General features: G+C 39.9%; 1 protein-coding gene across 6 annotated transcripts in view; it reads right to left on the reverse strand.

Moving 5' to 3' along the window:
- Window positions 1-207: 207 nt before the first annotated feature.
- The window catches only part of ARHGEF7 (Rho guanine nucleotide exchange factor 7), a 460,949-nt gene continuing 436,567 nt past the window's right edge, over window positions 208-24,589 (reverse strand). For 3 of the 6 annotated variants that reach the window (XM_033948005.1, XM_033948007.1, XM_033948012.1), the window contains exons 20-22: window positions 7,193-7,292; window positions 6,333-6,387; window positions 208-2,920 (exon numbers count right to left, since the gene is read on the reverse strand). In XM_033948005.1, coding sequence (XP_033803896.1) covers window positions 2,798-2,920; window positions 6,333-6,387; window positions 7,193-7,292 — 278 coding nt within the window. In that variant the 3' untranslated portion in view covers window positions 208-2,797. Of the gene's footprint in view, window positions 2,921-6,332; window positions 6,388-7,192; window positions 7,293-24,589 lie in introns of those variants that run through there. The other 3 variants (XM_033948006.1, XM_033948008.1, XR_004539809.1) reach the window with 2 other exon arrangements.

The following is a 24,589-nucleotide window of genomic DNA, read 5'->3' on the forward strand; positions in this document are numbered from 1 at the left end:
GCTCCCTGGGAAGGAGGCAGAGTTGAAAAGATGAATATGAGCATTCTACAAGCAACTCGTGGGTTCAGATGCATAACCCTAGTGTTTAGGACCACTAGACATACTGCACTAGAATTTAGAATTCTCCCCACAAGGTTTGACTAAAATTGTTTACATTTATTTAACATATAGAAACTGTTATAAATATGAAGCAAAGAAACACAGAACTTGAAAATATATTGCTGTATTAAAAACATTGCTAACTAGATAAATCTGGACAGTTCAATACAGAGAAATAAAATACTGTTTAATTACAGCAATGTAGTACAAACACTATAGTAGTCAGTCAGGACATTATTTATTGTGACATCTAGATCAAGGCTGCAATCCCTTCATTCCCAAACGTTCCTAGGCAATAGAATTGGAATTAGGAAGCCTATAGCAAGGCAGTCAGCTGTTTAATGTTCAAGCTTTCATGACAAGCACATGCATCATTGAGTACAAAAAAAAGGAATTATTCATGCTACATTTAGAACAGTCTAGAACTGGAAAAAGTGCTTCACATCTATAGGATTAAGAAATGGCTTCATGTCCTCATCCTCAAATGATGAGAGCAAAAAGTAAGTCATCTGGCATAAGGTTAAAAGTGTCCCATTGATTCACACATAGATAAAAAGTTCTCAGTAAGATAAACTTAAAAAAAATAATAAAATCAGCAAAAAAGGCAATGACTAGATTTTTTTTCTTTCTTTAACCCCAAATACTTGTTTTTTGGTCACTGATTTGGGAGGTACAGAAAAAAACAGCATTGCATTAAGATTTTCACACTACTTTGAAAAATATCCTCATCCTTGACTGAAGGAGTAAATATTCCTGAAATTAAAATCATGAGTTTAGTGAATATTCAGATTCTACGAGTAACATATAAGGCATATCGGGTAAGACAGCAGTATGCTGTGTAGTAAATTGCAAAGCATTCAACCACCAATGTACAAAGTCTTTCAGCAAATTTACACATCACTTTAACCCTCACTAAATAGTCACGCAAGGATAAGCTCATTGTTACTCCGCCTGGTCCCAAGTATAAACATGCTAAAACACTGCTTAATTGAAATGTCTTCCTTCAGTTTTCCTCTGGAATGTCCATTCATGTTTACTCAGCAGAAAAAAAAACAATTGCAATTAAATATAAAAAATAAAATAAAAGCTGCACAGAACATTACATTTAAGGAGTCAATACATAAGAATGAAATGCAAGCTATTCTAGTATTTTTCCAATCTTCAGTTTCCAAACTTAGAATACATCTTAACCAGCACCAATATTTTGGAAGCTGAATTCAATAAATCAGAAAGTTACAACAACCAGCATCCGTTTTAATGCACATATTCTTTACATGGCTTGTGTTTAGAGAGATTTTAACTAATGTTTTTGTAACAGCTGACAGAGAATCTGAATAGATCTAACTCAGGTACATGGCAGCACTATATAAATGAAAGCTTTTAAGTAGAGATGGGCTAAACAGATTCAGCACAAAGCAAGATGAAATCAGGTGGTCAGGTAATATTATACCATGGATACCATGGCTAACCCAATCCTTCTTAAGTAGAGTCTGCCGCCATCTTAATTAATGCTTCTTCTTTTGTATTAAAGCTAAACAGCACTTTCATAGAAATCCCAACTCTGGATGTCACTAGTAGCTGATGCTGTGGTACTGTTCCTGGAAGTAAGCTTCTATAGTGAGATATGACATATCAGAGACTTTCCACCAATATCCTGGCAGATGCACAGTTCCAGTCACTGTAGGCCACAAACCCATTAGCATCTTTTTTTAATGTATCTCAAGCTCAGTCAATCTCTACCATTTCACTACTTTAAGATTGCAATGACTGTAAAATAAATAACACTTTTTATCAACAATCTTGTTGAGTATTATTTTTTTGTCAAAACTATACGTTTCATTCAATTACAAGCCAGCTGTAAATAATAGTATTGTATTATATACGATTTACACTAGAAAATGTATCAGATAAACACTGCAGGCATTGTTTATCTGATAAGTATAAAAATGCAAGCAACTATTTACATCTTTAATTGGCTAAAATAATGTATGTTAAATGCTACAAAATTATTTTAATAAATATAAGGTTTCACAAATTATTTGATGTGAATTTAGAGTATGAATGCTGCCATCTTCAACCTTTAACATTTTTCATGGTACAATACTATTTTGAATATTTTTTACTGCGCACATATATAAATAATGTACTTAAATTATTTAAATACATGGGTTACAGTAATTTCTATGTGGGTTGCGTAATTTATAATTTAAAAAAAAACTACCAAAGAATTTAATTTCAAGATACTTTGATCTTTTTTAGGCAAAGAGTTAGAAATTATAACACTTGCAACCATTATATAAAAGGTATAAAGATAAATCAGCCCTGATGCAACAATCACATATGCATTCAACATTTCGGTTATTTACAAGAGAAGAAATATACATTTGATTTTTTTTTTTTTTAAAGTCACTAAAACACCACAGACTTTTAGTCAGCAATTGCAATTGCAGCAAAATGAGGTAATTTATACACAAAGCAGAAAACAAATTAGATTTAGAACTGTTTAAAATCCACAACCTATACTCTTTGCATATGGACCAAGGATTCAGTTGCATTGCTGAACTGTTTTTAATACAGTACAAGGTGACAGTCTCAAGAAGATCCAGTTAAATTCTGCTTTGCAGATGCTCTCAATACCCAGGCTGCCCAGTTTGGTTCGACTACTGGTCTTTCAACAGAAAGAAGCAATGATTCATCATTATAAATTAGTTTCATCCCATGAAGGATCATTCAGGTTCTTCAGAACTTTCCTAATAAGCTTTTCCAACTCCTTGCGAGCCCTTTGCTCTTCTTCTAAAGATTTCTTCATTTTTTTATTATCCTGTTAACAACCAACAATAATGTCATACACATTTATCACAATACACAGAAGAAAAGTATAATGCTTATAGACTTTTTACAAAAGAATACACACTTGGTTACTACTGGCACATCAGATCAGGTCAACTGACAAATTTTATCCCTTGTCAAAAAGTATCATAAATAAAGGGATAAAAGCATAAGATAGCATTAACAGAGAGGGCAATTCTGAAATCCTATGAAGACCTGGCCAAATTACAAAGACAAACTCCTCAGGTGTTTTTCCTTGAAAATTTAGTGTACTTGGTGTCAGTGTTGCTACTTTGAACCAGCATATGATGTACCTACATGGGAACTAGTGCAACGTGCATGCTGAAATCCCCAACCTAACTACACCCCTTTTTTCAAGCGGGGAAAATATAAAGGCTGCAAAAGAAAAAAATACCTAAATTTATTTGATACACTTCTGTGCAGTCCTCTGAAATAACTGGTAGAGGTAAATTTGGAGTCTCAAACAATGACCAGGCAATTTTCAGCTGGTGTCTAATAATAATAATAATAATAATAACAACATGAATATATATGAGATGGATTTGCATGCACTGCCTGCTTGAGATACAAATCTATCTCATGCATATTTATTGTGGATATCCTGAAAACCTGACCTGCCTGTGGCTCTCGAGGACCGGAATTGCCTACCCCTGGTCTAGAATGTCTCACTTATTACACTGGAAGTTCTTTTAAAAACACTGCACAGGATACATTTTCTTTACATTAATCTTATGATACTAAGATTTTAAAAAATGCTTACAATGCTAAATGTCTGATCTTAATTTGAAAGTTCTTGCTTAGTGGAACTTTCTAGTCTCATTTCCTACAATGCTGCTAAGGTTAACAGTGTGTTAGTGCAATAAAGGTCAATATAATTTTATAAAAATACAGTACCTTTTTGCTCAGACTGAAACAACAAGCAAAGGGAGAGAGGGTATCACCTCTAAAGGTCATCAAAGTGATATCAGAAGATCTAAAGGCCAGGGCAAGACCAAAAGATGTGCCATAAATAAATAAAGAAGTAAATGGGACTCTATTTTGTTAATCGCCACCAACTAAATTAGACTGAGATATTCAATGCAGGACTATGTATGGACACTGAATAATCCTGGCCTATCCAGGGATGTCCTGAATGAATATCAGCGGGGACCCACAATGGGGGATCTGTCAGGTCCTCATAACCCTCCCCTCTTATTGATTGCATGATCCTCCCACTCAGTTCTCTGGTCCTCCACTCTGTCCCAATCCCCCCACCTTTTCCATTGATAAAACCCCTGGATCCCTTACCCAACCACTGCCCCTTCCCGACTCCTAGACAACCCCAGGGATTTACCCAGGGTAATCCCTAGCAGTCTAGAAGGAAACAGCAGGAGTGTTTCCCTTCCGCTTCATCTGGCTCCAGGTTCAAAATAGTGGTGCCAACTACTACCAATAGACTTGCAGTGCTCCCATTAGGGGTTAGCCTTCCATTTGTTCTTTAAGACTATTGCTAGGGGTCAGCACTACCATTTTGAATCTTGAGCCAGATGACACAGGAGAAGGAGACCATTCCTGCCCCATCCAACTAGACTACCTGGGGAGGGAGGGATTGGGTGTTCTGTCAATGGATGGTGGGGGTTGGAACATCGGAAGAGGTTGGGAGGTTTAGAGAACTGAGTGGATAGATTAGGGCAATCAGAAAGGTGGAGGTGGTACAGGACATTGGGGGGGGGGGGGAGGGACAGATTGGATTATTGATCCAGAATTTATCTGAATGCCAGCTGATATTCAGTGCAGGCACCAGCCTTTTGCAGTCCCAACTAACATCTTAGCTAAGCAAGTACCAGCAGTGAATATTACATTACATTAGGGACTTCTATTCCGCCTATACCTTGTAGTTCAAGGCGGATTACAAAAGAGTTAACTGGACATTTCCAGTGAAGTTACAACAGTTTGGGGGGGGGGGGGTTGTTTTTTTTTTTTTTGGTTACAAGGGAGGAGAGGTAGCTGGATTAATTCCGGAAGAACTTGCAAGTTGGATATTAAATTGACTGTACGTTACTGTGTGATATAACAAATAGATTACAGTTAGAGTACAAATAAGATTACGTTACATTTCAGGGATCTGAATACTTGGTTGGTGTTTTGGGGAGGAAGAGATTATTTAAGTGGAGGTTTTGGGGGAGAATTTTTCTAGGAGGAGGGGGAAGGGTTGGGTTAAGATATCTGGATAATTTTTTTGAAAAGTAGGGTTTTGATTTCTTTTCGAAAAGTTTTGAAGTCGCCCGTTGCCGTCAACAGGTTGGAGATGGAGTGGTTAAGTTTTGCTGCTTGCGTCGCCAGAAGGTTATCAAACATCTTTTTGCGCTGAGTGCCCTTGAGTGGAGGGAAGGCAAAAGGGTTCAGAGTTCTTCTTTGTCTTGAGATGAAGAAACTGGTTTAGGCGGTTGTTTAGATAGGGGGGGGCGGAGCCGTTTAATGCTTTGAATAATAGACAGTAGAATTTGAATTGAATTTGTGCTTGCATAGGTAGCCAGTGAGAGTCTAGGAAGGCAGTTGTAATATGATCATATTTTCTCAGGGAGTAGATCAGTCTGAGGGCAGTGTTTTGTATAGTCTGAAGTTGTTTTATCATGTTGGCAGTATAAGGTAGATAGAGGGAATTGCAATAGTCCAGTAGACCTAAGACTAGGGATTGGACAATTAGCTTGAATTGTGCTGGGTCGAAGAATTTTCTTATTTTACGTAGATTTCTCATAATTAAAAATGCTTTCTGAGATGTTTTATTGATTTGGGACTGCATTGTGCAGCATCTGTCTATCGTTACTCCTAGGAGTTTGAGTTCGGGCTGTATTGCTATTTATCATTTTTATAGCGCTGAAAGATGTACGCAGCACTGTATGGCTCGAGCACACCTAAGTGCCAGTTCCTCTCCAACTCCCCTCCCCCAGACTGCCCCTCCACTGCCTGGTTTTCATATGAACAGTCAGAACCAATATTCAATAGCATTGCCTGGTTAAGTGCCACAGAATATCAGGGTCTGTTTTTCTTTGGATTTTACTGCATTGCATATATACATTTGTTTTTAATTTGTGGATGTATTATATGTTTTAAAGTGATCTCCTCAGAGATAAGCTGAATAAAAATCTGTAAACTAATAAAACAAATAATTAGACATAATTCTCTATTGTTTATCAATAGTAAGTCATTTTTATGATGCAAAATACTGTTTCAATAGTGTGGAATGCAAGAATGGCCTTGTCTCTCTCACCCTGATAGCAACTCCTTCGGAACAGTGTTCTGAATTTTGAGTGCATCTTACCTACAAATGGAACTTAGTGGATGCTCAAACTATCCCTCAAAAGTTGAAATTAGAACCAATTAATACAGAAATAATTACCAACCTGTTTTAATTCTTGGACTTCATCTTTTAATGCATATACAGTATCAACAAGGCTTCTGAAAGAGAAGAACATCAAATACCTGATTAATAATAATAAAAGTGAAGGGGACATCTGTACACACAAACTTTCCAAGATCCAGCAAACCATTTCCTACATTCTAAATTTTTTTAAGTATGATTGGTATAGCACTAAAAATATATATGCTGCCATTGTTCCTACAGACCATTCATGTCCATTAACTGTAACAAATATAGAGTTTTTCAAATGACCCTTGTTAGGTTTATCGTAAAATGACTGCAAAAACCCCTTCTCAAGTCCTTCTTATCCTTGTACATAGTAGTCGTCCATTTGTAAAAATGCACTAAACTGGATTTTGAATGTAATATCATTGACCCAAAAGGTTTTTTTTATTTCAGAAAGGGATCTTGGCAGGATTCAAATGCTTGTGCAGTCAGAAACATTATAATTCATTTAATAAAAACTTTGCCTTATTTTCTGCTGAGTTTGGATCTAAGATAAGAGCTACAATATTTTTTAAGCTTATCATATTTATAAATGTGAATTATGCATCCATACTTCAAAGTACTTCCTTGTCAATTAATTTTGCCTTTATTTGCATGCATTTTGGACTTGGCCTGTTAAGTTTCTCGTGATCCCTTACTAAATATAGGACTGGCCTCTACTGTGAGAGAGGAGCTATAAACCATCATTCACAACCACCTGAGATCTTTTCCCAAGTTTTTTTTAACCTTCCTACCTGACTTGGAAATGCAACCCAGATCTCCCACATGATCAAGTAGTGCTATGACTACTCATAATCATGCATTTGAACTCCCACCAATCCTGAAAAGCCATCTTACTTTTCCTCTATTACAGTCTGTCCATTACTTTTTGTTTCTTCTACAATTATTTTCTCTTCTTCTGGAAGTAGCACCTGGGGGGCAGATTCTTTACGTGAGCCTGTGGCAAATACATAACAGAAAAAGAAACTGATTGTGCCTTATCAGCCTGCGTTTTTCAAGCAAAGCAATGCATTAATTTATGTCCATGAGGTTTCCATCATCATTAACAACTAATATTGCTTTTCAAGTTTAACGGACCCCTGAGGCAGGCATCTTTACACCTAAACACAGCCTGTGTGGGTCCCAAATAAACTTCGTATCTATTCCTGAATCTGAATCAAAGGACCTTAGAACTTTGATACAAGTAACAGTTGCTATAAATTAATTCCATCAGAGAATGTCTCTATTCTTAGGTTCCAGAAACAGCTGGATCTATTTTCAAACTTTTCAGAACATTATCATACAACAACAAACTTGCATGTTAAATTCATATGTAAAAATAAAATTTTTACCTCACTCCTGATTCTCCCTATTATTGCATGTATGTCACACTAAATAGTTTCTGATCTTTACATAAAATATAAAGTAATATTAGACACAAAGAACCAAGGTGAACACACAACTCAGTTTTTAAATTATCATTTATTTAAGGAATACAGTTATCTAACACCCAGATTACCCATGTGACAAAAGTAATTGCTCCTTGATCTTAATAACTGGTTGCATCACCTTTAGCAGCAATAATTCCTATAATTTGATATTGGTCTTTACCAGGGGTGTCAAAGTCCCTCCTCGAGGGCCGCAATCCAATCGGGTTTTCAGGATTTCCCCAATGAATATGCATGAGATCTATTAGCATACAATGAAAGCAGTGCATTCAAATAGATATCATGCATATTCATTGGGTAAATCCTGAAAACCCGACTGGATTGCAGCCCTCGAGGAGGGACTTTGACATCTCTGGTCTTTACCATTTCTCTTGAGGAATCAGCCCATTCTTCTTTGCACAGCTGCTTTAATTTGGACACATCTCCAGGTTTTCATACATGAACTGCTTATTTCAGGTCTTTTCAAGTCAGGACTTTGACTAGGTCAATCCAAAACTTTAATTTTGTTTCTCTTCAACCATTCAGATATAGGCTTGCTTTTTTTTTTTTTTTTTGAATCATTGTCTTGTGGCATAAACCAATTAAGCTTCAGCTTCACTTCATGGACAGATGATATGACATTCTTCCCAAGAATTTTCTGATACAGTGCAGAATTCATGGCTTCTTTAATAATTGCACGTTTTCCAGGTCCTGAGGTAGCAAAGTATCATACATCATCATACTATCACTACCAAGCATGACTGTTAGTAAGATGCCCTTACTGTGGAATACTGTATTTGCTTTACACCACACATAATAATGGGACCTATGCTGTTCAAAGAGTTTCACCTTTAACTCGCGTGTCCATAGAACATTATCCCAAAAGGCTTAAGGATCATTCAGGTGTGTTTTTGCAAATGTGAGACAAGTACTACTACTATTTATTATTTCTATAGCACTGAAAGGCGTACGGAGTGCTGTACATTTCAACATGCAATAGAAAGTCCCTGCTAAGAAGAGCTTACAATCAAATTTAGACAGGACATTTAGGGTTGGGGAGATTATGGTCGAGGAAATGATACAGTGGGTATAGGTATCTGACAGCAGTGAGTGGGAGTTAAGAGTTGAAAGCAGTTTCAAAAAAATTGGCTTTTAGCTTAGATTTGAATACTGCTAGGGATGTTACTCTTGGAAAGCTGTGGTCTCCACCTTGCTATTCTCTTTATTACTGTGGAGTTGTGAACACTGACATTAGCTGAGACTAGAGAGGCCTGAAATTCTCTGGATATTCTTCAGGGATGTTTTGTAGCACCCCAGATGATTGCCGCTGCACCCTTGGAGTAATTTTACAGGACATCCACTCCTGGGAAGATTCACCATGGTTCCAAGTCTTCTCCATTTGGAGACAGTGGTTTGTTGGAGTCACAGAGATTTAGAAATAGCTTTGTATCTCTTTCCAGACTGATACATTTTTCTCAACTCTTCTGGAATTTCCTTTAATCATGACATAGTGTTCTAGTAGAAAATTTATAACTTTTTCATTCTCATAGTAAGGTTCAAAATATAATGAGATTTCGATTCAACAAGGCTGACTGCAATCAACTCTGGCTGTGTTCAAACAGCTGAAACTAATTATCAATTAAATTTATTCAATTTCTAGATTAACTAAGTGGGAAGTCACTTTTTCACATGGGTGATAAGGATGTTAGATAACTTTGGGGCCTTTTTACTAAAGTTTGTTAAGCACTTAACACACAGTTAGCATGTGAAAGGGCTTATAAGAACATGAGAATATAAGAGCTGCCAAACTGGGTCCAACTGAATGTCTATCAAGCCCAGAATCCTGTTTCTAACAGTAGCCAACCCAGGTCACAAGTACCTGGAAAAATCTCAATGAGTAAATCATATTTTATGCTGCTTATCCATCTTAATAATGGCTTATGGACGTCTCTTTTAGGAAGTTATCCAAACCTTTTAAAAACCCTGCTAACTGCTTTCACCATATTCTATGGCAACAAATTCCAGAGTTTAATTACACATTGTGTGAAGAAATATTTTTTTCTGTTTCTTTTAAATCTACTATTTAGTAACTTAATTATATGCCTCCTAGACCTAGTATTTTTGGAAATTTTGGGAATTACAAAAGTATAATCTCAATATAGCATTAATGTCTTGTTCAAATTCAAATGATACCAATAAAGTAGCTCTTTCAGATGTTTCAAATAATGTAGATTCAAATTAATTTGTAACATTCAAAACCTTTCTTATATTTGGATTCATTTCTTGTCTCTGGGTTTACTTCCATATTTTTCTTTACTGGTAGATAAATTTGATTCACAGGCGGAATATTGGGGGGGGGGGAAATCTCAAAACTTCAATTAAATATTTCTTAAATATTTCCAAAGGAGTTATTCTCAGAGACTTTGGAAAATTCAAAAGATGTAGATTCAACCTATCTTTAACAATTCCTGATGTTAAGAAGATTTTTAACATTATCTTTGACTTGCTTCAATTCGGAAGTACATTCTTCTTTTGTGCCATTTATTTTTTTACCCAAAGTATCTACAATACTAATGAGAGCAGAAATCTAATGTGAAGATTTTGTGACTATAGTGTTAGATAACTAGGTAATTTTAGAGAGCTTCCCAAATGCTCTCTAAAATTACCACCACTGGCTTCACCAATTGAGAGCAACTCTCTGTGGTTACTCTCAAATCTCTCTGCTCTCCTCATGGCAACAGCCCCGCAGAACAGGGTTTCCCCACGAGTTCATTTCCACAAGGTTCCCCGTGCTGGGATGCAGGCAGAGCAGGATGTGGTGGTAGAACAGCTTCCAGAGGAGACGAGATTTCCAAGTCCAAGTCTTCCATTTCTCTTCTTCCCAAGGACATGGCAGACAACTTTCCAGACAATACATAGACCCATGGCAGACAACTTTCCAGACAATACACAGACCCATGGCAGCAGCAAATCTCAGAATCTACTTTTCAGCAGGGGAAGAAGTCCTCCGCTAAGGAATCAGGTCGAACATTCCCTTTAGCTTATTATGAGTCATATTGGCATCAAAGGTAAAAGTATAAATCCGCTACTTAGCCAACTCAGAGATGCTGACCCCTTGCTTCCGCCATCTTGGACCCTCCCTGACCATCAATTCCTAATATTTTATTTGCTTTCTTAGCTGCCACACACTGAACTGAGGGTTTCATCATATCCTCAACAATGACACCCAGATCCCACCCCCAGGCAGTGACTCTTAACATGGATCCCCGCATATAGCTATAGTTCAAAGTCCTCTTTCCCACTTTGCACTTGCTCATATGAATTATCATCTGCCATTCCAATAACCAGCCTCCCAGTTTCACAAAGTAACCCCCACCCCCCGCAATCCTCCTTCAATCCAATAACTCCAGACAACCCCCATGTCATCAGCAAATCCAATGATCCCACTAGGTATTCACATCTCCAATATGTCAAAAAGCAGTGGTCCCAGCACAGAACCCATGGGAACATCATCATCCACTCCTCTCAACCAAGAACGTAGACCACCTAACCCATACTCTCCGTTCTCTATCTTTTAATAAGTTCTCAATCCACAAAAGGACATTACCTGCCATCCCATGACACTCTAATCTCCTCAGGAGTCTTTCATGAGGCACTCCGCCAAACGCCCTCCAAAAACCCAAACACATATCATCTCATCCATCCCATCCACATCCAGCCCCCCTCTCAAAGAAACATAGCAGACAGGCAAGGCAAGATCTCCCCCGACAAAATCCATGTCAGCCCTGTCTCATAAATTCATGCCCATGCACAAGCTCTGCCATCCCGCTCTTCACCATAGTCTCCACCAATCTGCCCGACACTAATAGAAACATAGAGTATGACGGCAGAAAAGGGCCGATGCCCCAACAAGTCTGCCCACTCAAGAACCCTCCCTCCCTCGAGAATCCATCTATTAAGCATTTTTCTTGAGTGGCCCCCACCTGTCTGTCCCATCGTCCCTTGAAGTCGAGCGTGTTACTAATGCCAGACCTACTGGTACATAAACTCCTGGAAAACCTCTGGAATCCCCCCCGCCCCTCAAAAACTGGTGCCACATTGGCTAATCTTCAGTCCCTGGGCATCATGCTGGATTCCAAAGACAAACTGCAAAACACTAACAATAGCTCTGTAAGTCTACCCCTTAGTCCAGGTGACCTGCTACTCCTCAAATCTGTCAAATTGACTTTTGGGTAATTTGCATGTTTCTGCAGGTAAATTGTGTGTTACTGAATTTTTTGGTCAGGATCATGGTATGGGTGGAGAGGGGGCATGGAAACACTAGCCAGTCAGCATGTTACATTAACCACTTGCTAACTGGCTAATGCACATTTAACATAGGGGTACTTGAATATGCTGCCCTGGAAGTGGAGGAGATGAGAGCATCCCAGGGAGAGGAAGGACCAAAGCTTGAAATCCCAAAAATTTCTGGATCCATGACCACTAGGAAGCGTAAGGTAATGGTGGTTGGCGATTCCCTTCTAAGGGGTACAGAAGCATCCATCTTCAGACCAGACATAATATCCCAGGAGGTATGCTGTCTGCCTGGTGCCAAAATCCAAGATGTTTCGGAGATTGCCAAAACTCATCAAGCCTGATGACTATTATCCGATGCTGCTCATCCACATTGTCAACATAGCTATTGCTAGCAATCAGCATTTTTGGTTGCCCTAACCAATGTCAGCAAAGGCCTATGGGAAATTATATCAATCTGACTCTGGGATGTTGATGCAGATAGATCACATACAGTAAGCATCCAGGCAGACTGTTTCAAACAACCCTAATTCAATCAGTGCTTAGAGGACCTGGCAGTAAAAAGGTGCTAAAGACATCTAAGAGGTGTTAAGAAGATCCAGGTGCACCGATATTGTCAGAGGCATAATGGAAATTACATTTGACGCCAGTCTATTCTTTTCCAGTCTAGCACACCTCACTCCCCTTTCTGGTTAGTGAAACTAACTATTGTTTCAGACAGTTTACTAAGGATGGGGATACTTAACTTGAATAGATTCTATTGAAGTTCAATAGATTCTATATTTAGAATAAGTTTCCAAGCTATAAAAGCCCCCCTCTCTTGCATCACCCCCTCCTCTTGCTCTATCTCTGGAATTAGAAGCTGGGAACATCACCCCCACCTTTCTCTCTCTACCTCTTTGTCCTCACAGCACCTATTCTCTCTCATTCACAAGAGTACAGAAGCATTCTCTGTAATTGCAAAACTTATATATCTCTCTATCTCTGGAACTTTGCTCTCTCCTTAATTGTAATGCTTAATTGTAATGTTTATGAAGATTGCTTTTCTGTAAGCCTATTTCTATAATATATTCTTTATGCCATCACTTCTGGCTGTGCTTCTTATTTGATTCTACTCCTGGTGGATCTTCTGTGAAGGTACTGAACTCGGGACCTGGCGTTTGTAAGGGCGCCTCACATAACCCCTACCACCTTACATTGGGGGGGGGGGCAAATCAATCCTTACATTTGGGGGGGGCTCATCCGGGAGTTGAACCCACACACGTTGGCACTAATACTGCCAGGTACCACTGTGAACATATCAAAAGTGACTTTGTGGCTCTGGGAGAGAAGATGAAGCAGTGAAGTGTGCAGGTGGCTTTCTTGTCCATCCTCCCTGTCAAGGGTAAGCAAACATCCTGGAGATGAATGTGTGGCTATGTGGATGGTATCATCAAGAGCATTTTGGCTTCCTGGACCATGGGATAATTTTCCAAGAGCTGCTGAGTAGGGATGGTATACATCTATCAAATAAGGGAAGAAGTGTCTTCGGCGGCAGGCTGGTTAATCTACTGAAAAAGGCTTTATACTAGAAGTGATGGGGCAGAGTGATCAAATCCTCCGGGTGAATATTAGCCATCAGGTAAGTAAATCACCAAATACCTCTACACGGATGAGAAAAGGGGGACAATATCTGGAAAGCAGTATATACTAAAGCTCAAAGATTCTAGATCTAGAACCTGTGATAGAAGAAGATGAGCTTGATATAGTGGTGATCACAGAGATGTGGTTCACAGAGAACCATGACTGGGATGCACCGCAGTTATACCGGGCTATAATCTGTTCAGGAAAGACAGGGTAGGAAGAAAAGGTGGGAGAGTAATGTTATATGTTAAAGACCATATTAAAGCCACAAAATTGCAAGATCTGCAAGGTAAGGAAGAGGCACTGTGGATCAGTTTGGAAAGAGGGAATAGTATACAGGCCTCCTTCAGAGACGGAAGAAGTGGACAGAAATTTAATAGTAGACATTCAGAATATATCTAAAAAAGGGGAAGTTTTACTAATAGGTGATTTTAACATGCCAGATATTGATTGGGGTATCCCTATTGCGAGGTCTTCTAGAAGTAGGGAGATCCTGGATTCTCTACAAGGAGAACTGTTCCAGCAGTTGGAAATGGAACCCATGCGGGATGGGGGTCATACTGGACTTAGTGCTTATAAACGGGGAAAGTGTTTCTGATGTTATAGTGGGTGATCATCTGGCATCCAGTGATCACTGCATGGTACGGTTTATTATTAAGACGGGTATAGAGAGGGCTAATTCAAAAGTAAAGATTCTAGATTTTATAGTCAAATATATTTTATTTTATTGAGCTCAACAAGAATACAACAGTAGTAAACAAATGCAAGAAAAACAAGCTCAAGTTATATCCAATAATCCATGACAGCAACCCGGATACCCAACTCCCCAAACCATCCCTCCCCCCATCTGCCACCCCCGGTCCTCCTTCTAAGTACAACCCCAGAATAATCCAGAATAGGATACAAAGTACAAAAATGAACAAATAGAGCAAAATAAACGGCTGCAAGCCACGGGAGTCATAGTAGTCCAAAAGGGTTCCCAGGTACGTTGAAAAAGGCGCCCTGAGAGGGAAGAAAAATCTCGGACATCCCGACGTTCCCACATCTGAAGAGTACTCATCCGGCATCTTCAGAGGGAGTAATCCGGCGCCTCTCCATCAAGCCATTTAAGTAAGATACATTTTAAGGCAATAAGGATTGTCCACTTGAGGAAGGCAGCCGCCCCCAGTTTCCGGGGGGAAAAATAGGGTACTTTGCCAAATAATACACACAGGAGAACGTATAATGGTAATGGACCAAATGCGCTCCACAAATAGAAATACAGCATCCCAAAAAGAGCAAATAGTGGGGCAAGTCCAGAACATATGTCCCAGGCCCGCCTCTGGGGCTTGACAGCGAAGACAGTCAGCGGACTCACGAAATCCAAAGAGATAAGCTCTCTTAGTAGAAATATATAAACAAAAGACTAACTTGTAATGTTGCTCCCAAAAGGTAGTATATTTACGATAAGCAGGTAATCTGCATACAGCATGTAAAATCATATCATCAGATAAGTCCATAGCAAGGTCACGAGCCCAAGCATCTCGTAATTTAATATGATTAAGCAAGGGGGATTCATCCTTCAGATGACGATGATGAAATTTAAGGGGAACAGGAAGCTGAGAACCAATTGTGAAGGCCGTGGATAACAACTCCTGACAAGAAGTCGTTAAGAAGTCAGAGGGTAGAGAATTAAGGTAATGGTGAATTTGCATATAAGCAAAATAATCAGCGGGCGGAAGGCCAAAGTCCTCCCTCACTTGAGCAAAGGGCCGGACCCTCCCCCCATCATCCACCAACTGAAACACATAATGAATTCCCCTTGCTTCCCACCGGGCAAAACTAGCTCCATCCATCCCAGGGAGAAAGGAGCCATTAAAGCGGATAGGTAGAAAAGGAGTGACAGTAGAACTAATAGAATGAAATTTACAGACCCATTGCCAAACCTTCCGAAGTGGATGGTACAGCATCTTTCGAGAGAGAGGCTCAGATAAGGTAGAAGGAGCAGAATGAAGGTAAGCACTAAAATGAGTAGTCCGAAAACAAGAAAGTTCCAGAGAAGTATTAGTAAAAGCTGAGGAACCCCTAAAATAATCATTAATGTGGCATATCCCACAACCAATAGTTAAAAAGTGGAGGTTCAACAAACCCAGGCCACCTTTATACCACGGAGCCGCCGCACACTTGTAGGGCAAACGAGCCCTCTTACCAGCCCATAAAAACTTCTGAATCAAGCGCTCCACGCATCATTCATCATGAGAGGTAAGATATAGAGGGAGCACTTGAAAAACGTATATCCAACACGGGACAATAAGCATGTTATATAAGTGTACCCATCCTAAAAGCGAGAATGGAAGACTACTCCAAAGCTGTAACTTATTCTGAAGGGCCTGAAGCAGTGGCTCTACATTCATAGAGTATAATAGTGATAAATCAAACGGTATTTACACCCCTAAATACTTCAATGAAGAATCTGCCCAATGCAAAGGAAACGCACCCGCCCATGTTGTACCTCAGGAAAGGAAGGCAAGGCAAGCGACTTCTCCAAATTAAAGGACAATCCAGAATAAAATCCAAATTCAAAGATAAGTTCTAACGCCGCCGACAAGGAATCCTCAGGTCTAGTAAGAATCAAAAACATATCATCAGCAAAGGCCAAAGTCTTCAGTTCTTTCCCCTCAACAGTAAGGCCTCGCACCTCTTCAAATTCCCGAAGAGTGCAAAGCAGAGGTTCCAAAGAAAGAAGGAAGAGCAAAGGTGAGAGAGGGCACCCCTGTTGAGTGCCCCGAAGAATAGGAGTCCGTATACATTCCATTAACTAGCTGAGAGGCCTGTGGATTAGAGTACAAGGAACGAATCACATTCAGATAAAAGCCTCCCAGCCCAACATAAGCAAGAGTGGAAAATAAAAAGGACCAATGAACACTTTCAAAAGCCATAGAGGCATCTAAGCTAACAAACAAAGCTGATATACGGTGGTATTGACAATGAGCTAAGACAAAAAGAACCTTGCAAACATTACATACTGATTGTCGGCCACGGAAAAGCCTACCTGGTTCTCATGAATAAGCGTAGAGAGATGGGGAGCAAGGCGATCCGCTAAGATGCGAGATAGAAGTTTGAGGACAACATTAATCAAAGAAATAGGATGATAAGAGCTAGGTTCATCTGCCGCCTTACCCGGTTTAAGCAATAAAGTAATAAGTGCCTCATTAGCGTAACGAGGGAAGGAGCCCTGAGTAATAGCCGTGTTAAAGTAAGCCAACAAAGGGCCACAAAGAGTAGGGGAAAGAGTGCAATAAAACTCACCAGAAAAACCATCCAGGCCCGGGGCCTTTGATTCTAGACTTTTAAAAAACTAACTTTGTTCAGATGGGGGATTATGTCAAGGAACATCTGGAAGGAGTAAAAATGCAGTGGGCAAAATTGAAAGGAGTTATTGTAAGGGCGACAAACATTTTGTGAGGCAAGTAAGTAAAAGTAAGAGGAAAAGAAGACCACTTTGATTCTCAAAAGTAGCAGCAGAGAAGGGAAGGGAAGGAATAAGAAGTTAGCTTTCATAAACTACAAAAGATCATAGAAAGAGGAAGACAGGTAAAAATATCTGGAAAAGTTAAGAGATGCTGGTCAAGTAATCAGGAAAACAAAGATACAAATGGAAGAAAAAATAGCAGACATGGTAAAATAGGGAGACATTTTTTTTAGAAATATCAGTGATAGGAAGAAGTGCAAAAGTGGCATTGTGAGACTGAAAAGTGAAGTGGAGGAATATGTAGAAACTGATAAAGAAAAGGCTGAATTGCTTAACAAATATTTTTGTTCAGTGTTCATGGCTGAAGCACTGGGAGAAGGACCACAGAAGACAAATGCAAATAGGGATAGAGGAGTGGTTCACCATGGTTGATTTTCAGAGGGTTGGGTTCGTGAGGAGCTAGCTAAATTAAAAGTAGTCAAAGCGATGGGGCCAGATGATGTACATCTAAGGGTGCTGAAGGAACTTAGGGAAGTTCTGGTGGCTCCGCTGTCTGAACCTTTCAATGCTTTTCTAGAGTCAGGAGTGGAATTGGAGGACTGGAGAAGGGTGGATGTGGTCCCTTTACACAAAAGTGGAAGTAGAGAAAAAGTGGGGAATTACAGGCCAGTAAGTCTGACTTCTGTGGTAAGCAAATTAATGGAAATACTTTTAAAACAGAGAATGATGAAGTTTCTGGAATCCGGTGAATTACAGGACCAGAGGAAACATGGATTCATTAAAGGTAGGTCTTGTCAGAAAAATCTGATCAATTTATTTGACTGGGTGACCAGAGAATTAGATAAAGGGAGTGTGCTAGATGTGGTGTACTTAAGATTTTAGTAAGACTTTTGACAGTGTTCCACACAAATGTCTAATAAACTGAGTACCTTTGGGATGGGCCCCAAAATGACGGTTTGGGTCAAGAACTGGTTGAGTGGAAGATCACAGAGGGTAGTGGTTAATGGAGATCGCTCTAAGGAAAGGGATGTTACCAGTGATGTGCCTCAAGGTTCTATTCTTCAGCCTGTCCTTTTTAACATTTTTATAAGCAATATTGCTGAAGGGATGTCAGGTAAGATTTGCCTCTTTGTGGATGATACCAAAATCTGTAAGAGTAGAATGGTCTGAAATTTGAAATTTGGAAGCTAAAATTTAATGCTAAGAAATGCAAAGTCATGCATTTGGGCTGCAAAAACCTAAAGGAACGGTACAGTTTAGGGGGTGAAGAACTTATGTGCACAACAGAAGAGCGGGACTTGGGTGTGATTGTATATGTGATCTTAAGGTGGCCAAACAGATTGAAAAGGTGATGTTGAAAGCTAGAAGGATGCTTGGGTGTTTAGGAAAGGTATGGCCACTAGGAAAAAGGACGTATTGATGCCCCTGTATAAAATTTTACTGTGGTTTGGTAAAAGGGCCCCTTTGATCCTTAAATAAATGATGTAATAATTTCAAAACGGTATGTTTACTCAGGCTCCCTTTGTCTAATATTACATTACATATTGTGTAAAGATCAGAAACCATTCAGTGCGACACATATTCAATAACAGGGGAGATTAGGAGAGGGAAAAATGTTTTCAAATCAATGTAAGACATATAAACTCCGGTAAAGGAGAAAAAAACAAGAATATAATTGACAGAAGTGCCATTGCCAAATGACTATTCTGTGATTTATGTGGAAAGGGAGAAGATCTCAAGTAGTAAGAAATGCAGTCAGAGACCAAGACAACATGGCAGAAAAATACAGAAACATTTCACATTGTACTGGGTTCCACAGAGGTAAATAAAAACAATTTCCAAGTATACATGATTAACCTGCCCATATATATTACACCCTATGAACTCCAGGAGTAAGCTCTCTTTGGCATAATACATGTAACTTAGCAGTACATTTGAGAGACTTGAGACCATATTCTACATATCTAGGTGTAGAAGCAAAATTAATTGCTGTTAGTTTAGGTATGTACAAAACTAACTCAGATGAAGTCATTACCCCACACAGGAAATTACTTCAAAGTGTTGAGATAACAGGAATATACTAGATGATTATTTCTGAAGAAATGTTTCCAAGCTCAAACTCTAGGAAATTACAGCTACGTTCTACTAACAGTAAAGTGACCAATTACACTATTGTGTTTCATTTGTATTTGATTAACTGAACTAACTACTATTGTGTTTCATTTGTATTTGATTAACTGAACTAACCTAATACAGACAAAGAAGATAAACAATTAAAAACAAACATTTTAAGCGAAACTCTCAGACACTAGTTTTGATTATATCCTGCTATACACTACCTTAGGTAAAATTTTCATAAAGGAATAAATCCCAATCAATCAATCAATAAATAAATATTCTTTACCTGTGGCCAAAGTGAACCATTTTTTTCAATCAACTGTTTATATGACATATAAACTTGCAGATTCATTCTTCCAGCATCAGTTTATTACAAGGTATGAAATAGATGGCTTTACAAACCACACTGAGAGCTGGATTCTCTAACATTTACGCTAAAATCAGACAGGCCGCTATCGTGGCCATAGATGTAACAATTTGATCTTTGACTTGCAGCCCAACATATCTGCCTCTATAGTAATATTAAAATCAGAAGCACCCTCAATTCAGATCCCTGTGACTCAACATGCCTTATTTAATACTCTTATTATCATTGCTTTGAGACTCATACTTTCCAATTGGAAATCTTTTGATTCATTAAATTCGCATTTTTGGTTGCAATCTGTACTACTTCAACACAAACACGAAATGTTAATCTCAACCACTATGCCTCTGAATAATAAAACCTCTACGTGGGCCATTTTTGAAGACTATTTGAAATCTCTTTAAACTCTTTCTAGTTCTGCTTGTAACTCTGTATGACTACATTTTTTCTTCCTCCGCTCTCTTTTCTTTGGCCTCTGGGGAACCTCTTCTCTCCCTATCCTAGTCTTCCCTCTCTCTCCTGCCCCTTAATAGTCCTCCCTTTTTCTTTTCTTCTTTCCTCCCCTACTCTTTACTTCCCTTATATTCTTATTATTACATGATATTGTATCATATGGACCAGAGAACTTACTATGTCTGTTTTTGAATACTTCCGATGATCCTGAGTTTTCTCTGTCCCTATTATTTTTCTGGGAATGTTTGTATTTTTACTTTGTTTCCCCTTTTGTATTTTGATTAAAATTTTCAATAAAATTTCATTGAAAAAAAAATTGAAAAAGATGGGTCATTCTCTAAAAAACACACATGCAAATGACACGAGGCTCAGGCTGGTCCGGTGCACGCGAGGTCGAGGCCGGGTGCAGATGGGCCAACGCAGAGGAAAGCTCCGAGGAGATCATCGCCCGGAGCATGTCCTGAAAAACGGGCACCGACACATCGAGGGTATGTCGGATGCTGCAGTGCACTCCACCGAGGGCGACCTCGATACGGAGTATTCCTACGTGGTGGAGGCACGCCCCGAAGACTTAGAGGGCTTAGCCGGGGCCATAGGCAAGGAACTCCCACCATGTCTGGCCAGAGTCCCCGAGGATGGCTTCTTCGCCGGTGTAGAACCTGAGGGAGGAAGAGGGGACTTACCTGGAGCCGAGGTCTTCGGGGCTGAAGATAGTCGAGGCGGGGCCGAGGTCATCGAGGTCAAGGCCGGGGCCGAAGCTAACGTCGAGGCTGAGACCGAGAGCTGTTCTACTGCAAAGAGATCCGCCATACGGGCCCGACGGTGGCGTAGAGCATGATGTTGAAAAGTAGCACACCGGGGGCAGGAATCAGTGGGATGATCAGCCCCCAGGCACAAGATGCACCACCGATGGGGATCGGTGATCGACAGCAGCCGATCACACCGGGTGCACTTTTTAAAACCGGACAAGGGCCGGGACATAAAGAGAAAAAGAGACCGCGGCCAATGAGGCCATGCGGCCGCGACAACCCGGGAGCCCCCAGGTTCCAAAAACACGCGAACTGCGTACAGGAACAAAACAATAAGCGATCAATACCGCGCACAGTGACTCACTGTTCAAAACAATAAAGCCGCAGTGCTAGAAGGCACTTTCGGGCAGAGAGACCAAAAACAGGACTTTCTGGCTCCGCGGAAACGAAAGAACTGGAGACCATGAGAAGGGGATGCGCCCTCTAGTGGAGCAGGAAGGCACACATGCGTGGTGAAGCACAGCAAACTTGAATCTTCAATCAAGTTTGCTTGAAAAGCTGGCCGCGTCAGGGCTCCGTAGATGACGTCACCCACATGTGAGAATATGCTGCCTGCTTGTCCTGGGATAATAGGCTATTAACACTTACCTTCAATAATAAGCACAGAACTAAAAGTATACTTTCATATGCAATGAACTAAAATGTGCTATGATTTTGCAATTACTGCACATTAATTACCCAAATTATCTGTTCAGAATATTCCAAACAGTTAATGTTTGAACATACATAACTACACTGCAGATTAACATGATGACATTAGCTACAGAAATTAGGTGGTGTTAATAAATAAAAATTTTGCTGTGATAAACATTTATCAATGCAAAACATATTGAACCCAGGGCAGTGTTAAACGTTTTGCACGTGGTATACGTTTTGTCCTGCTACCATAGGCGGCGGTTTACATTTTCCCCTGCAGGTAATGAATGGACACCAGGGACAGGGACCTCATTTACATACTATACTTTTGGGGGCAAGGCATGATGGTCACACTTGGGTACACCTTTATTTCCCCAGACATTTTATACCAGATTTGGAGACTTTGCTATTGACATGCTATACATTCTTGAATGCCTTTAGAATGCGTTGATTAGAGAATGACACGGGGATAAATTTGTCCCTGCCCCTGCAGGGTCTCAATATCCCAGTCCCCGCGAGTTCTGTCCCTGTCCCATTCCTGCAAGCTCTGCCTTAAAATGAACAAGCCTCAAACACTTATGATTTTAAAGTGTCCGCTTGTGCAGACGAGGACAGAGCTTGCAGGAATGGGGTAGGGGCAGGGAAAGAGACAGAGCTCGTGGGGATGGGACGAAGATAGATATTTATCCCCATGTCGTTCTATAATGTTGATTTTATGTTAGGCTTTTATGTTTAGTCCTGCGTTTGTAAAGTACATCACAGGCTCTAGATGTATGGCAGCACTCAGTGTTTTGACCGTGCAGCAGGCAGCAGCATAGGTGCTTGACTCCAGATTCAGTCTCTCCTGAGGTGATCAACAAAGGTCAAGGGCCAGAACTGCAAAAACTATATAAAACTCCTTAAAAAACACAAAAAAACAATAGGAAAACTAATAAATCGATCAATTAAACCCTATCGCTTTGATAAATTTCTCTGACTCCTTTCCTGTCTTGTTGTATCTTTGAAATGCTTCCGGATAAATCTTGACTACTCTTGGTAAGCTAATGTAAACTGAAAGTCTTTTTTTTGGTGTTTTTTTTTTTTTTTTTTTTTAACATCGCTGCCTGTATACAGTCTCTTCCTCTGTAAACCACTCTGAACTGCTTGTGGTATTGCGGTATACAAAAATAAAAATAAAGTTATTATTATTATTATATGCTAACATATATGGTGCTGCATATGTCCAAATCTTAGATGATTTGCTCAACTGTTGCTGATACAGGTTTTTATCACCACAACATATCAGGCTATTGAGGGATTGAAGCAGTACTGAAATGATGACAACTGTACTACTGGGTGATTTTGAATAAAGGATTTGTTGCTTCTAACCAGCTTTTGTGTTTATGTCTTCTTTTTTTTCATATAGTATCATTTCTCTTCTATATCAATATGGCATGGGAATAAAGCTCCTTGGGAAATATTCTAATAAGGATTTTCTAATTTAAGCTCATTATGTCAAAAACACTCTTAATGGAAGATTAGGGATTTACCTTTGCTAATCTTCTTTCTATCCCTTCCCATAATCTGGGAGTTGCAGAAATTCAAACACTTTTCTGAGCATGTGCTACTCCTACCTTAGAGAGTGAGTTAGAGTCCCCTACAGTTCAGTCCCAAAGCCAAGCAACCATACTGGAACCAATCCAGAACAAATAAGGGGGCACGGTGGAACTGCCCTGGCAACAAACAATTTCTGTTAAGAGCAGCTCTGCAAAATATAAAAACATTGTAGCAAACAGGCAAAATGCAATATAGAAAAGACATTAAGGAACAATGTAGAACAAACCTGCTGTGTGCAACGAACACCCACATAAGACATCCTTCAGTTAAGCATACTCACAGAAGTGGAAAACTCCCCAAAGGATCCGTCAACTGGCTGGAAAGTCATCAAGTCTGCAAGGATAATAACTGAGGTTGAAAGGAGCAGACTATTCCAAACAACTGAGCATACACAAAGAGGGTAGGTCATATGGAATCCTACAGGGACTAACAGAAAGAAGATTATCAAAGGGAAAAACCCAATCTTCTATTCTGTAACGTCCCTTCTGGATTCCATATGCTAGGTGGCATACCAAAGCAACGGTAGTAGCTAGGGAGGGACAGAAAAGCCTGTCCTCAACATCGAGGTCCCAAAAGCAGCATCAGAGTGAGCCACCACATCCACCCAGTAAAACGGGGTAAAGGTATGAAAAGAGGACCAAGTAGCTGCCCTGCAAAGTTCATCTGGATGAATTGCACGAGACGCCACTCATGACACAGCAAGACTTCTAGTTTAGTGAGCCTTAAGAGAAACTGGCGGCTGCTTGCCGCAAGCGATGAAAGTCATGGAAATGGCCACATGAATCCATCGAGTGATTGAGGACTTGGATGCTGGCTGACCACAGCGAAGTGCAGCAGTCAGGACAAAAAGGTGATCAGACAGCCTGAAATCATTAGCCCTTTCCAAATAGTGGAGCAAGACTCTCCTGACATCCAACTTGCGCAAGATCTAATCCTTTCACTCCGATCCTATGGAATGAAACACAGGCAAAGGAACCTTCTGGTTGACATGGAAGGCAGAAATCATCTTTGGTAGAAAGGAAGGTACAGTACGGAGAACAACTCCCATGTCCGTAATATGGAAATAGGGTTCCCTGTAGGAAAGATCCAGAAGCTCCAAATACACCAGGCCGAGACAATGAAAGTCTTGATCATCAGATCCAGAAAAGTAGCATCCTTCATTGGCTTGAATAGGGCTTCCCCAAGGCTCTAAAAAACAATGTTAAGATTCCACGAAGGGAAAGGAGGATGCAAGGGAGGCCAAAAAGTACGGAGAACAACTCTCATGTCCGTAATATGGAGAAAGGGTTCCCTGCAGGAAAGATCCAGAAGCTCCAAATATGCCATGCCGAGACAAAGACAGTCTTGATCATCAGATCCAGAAAAGTAGCATCCTTCAGTGGCTCGAATAGGGCTTCCCCAAGGCCCTAAAAAATGATGTTAAGAGCTGCTGCATACTCTGAAGCACGAAAGGCTTGCAACCTGAACTTTAAGGGAAGCCACTAT

This window comes from Geotrypetes seraphini, chromosome 6 (assembly GCF_902459505.1).
Source record: "Geotrypetes seraphini chromosome 6, aGeoSer1.1, whole genome shotgun sequence".
Taxonomy (NCBI): Eukaryota; Metazoa; Chordata; class Amphibia; order Gymnophiona; family Dermophiidae; genus Geotrypetes; species Geotrypetes seraphini.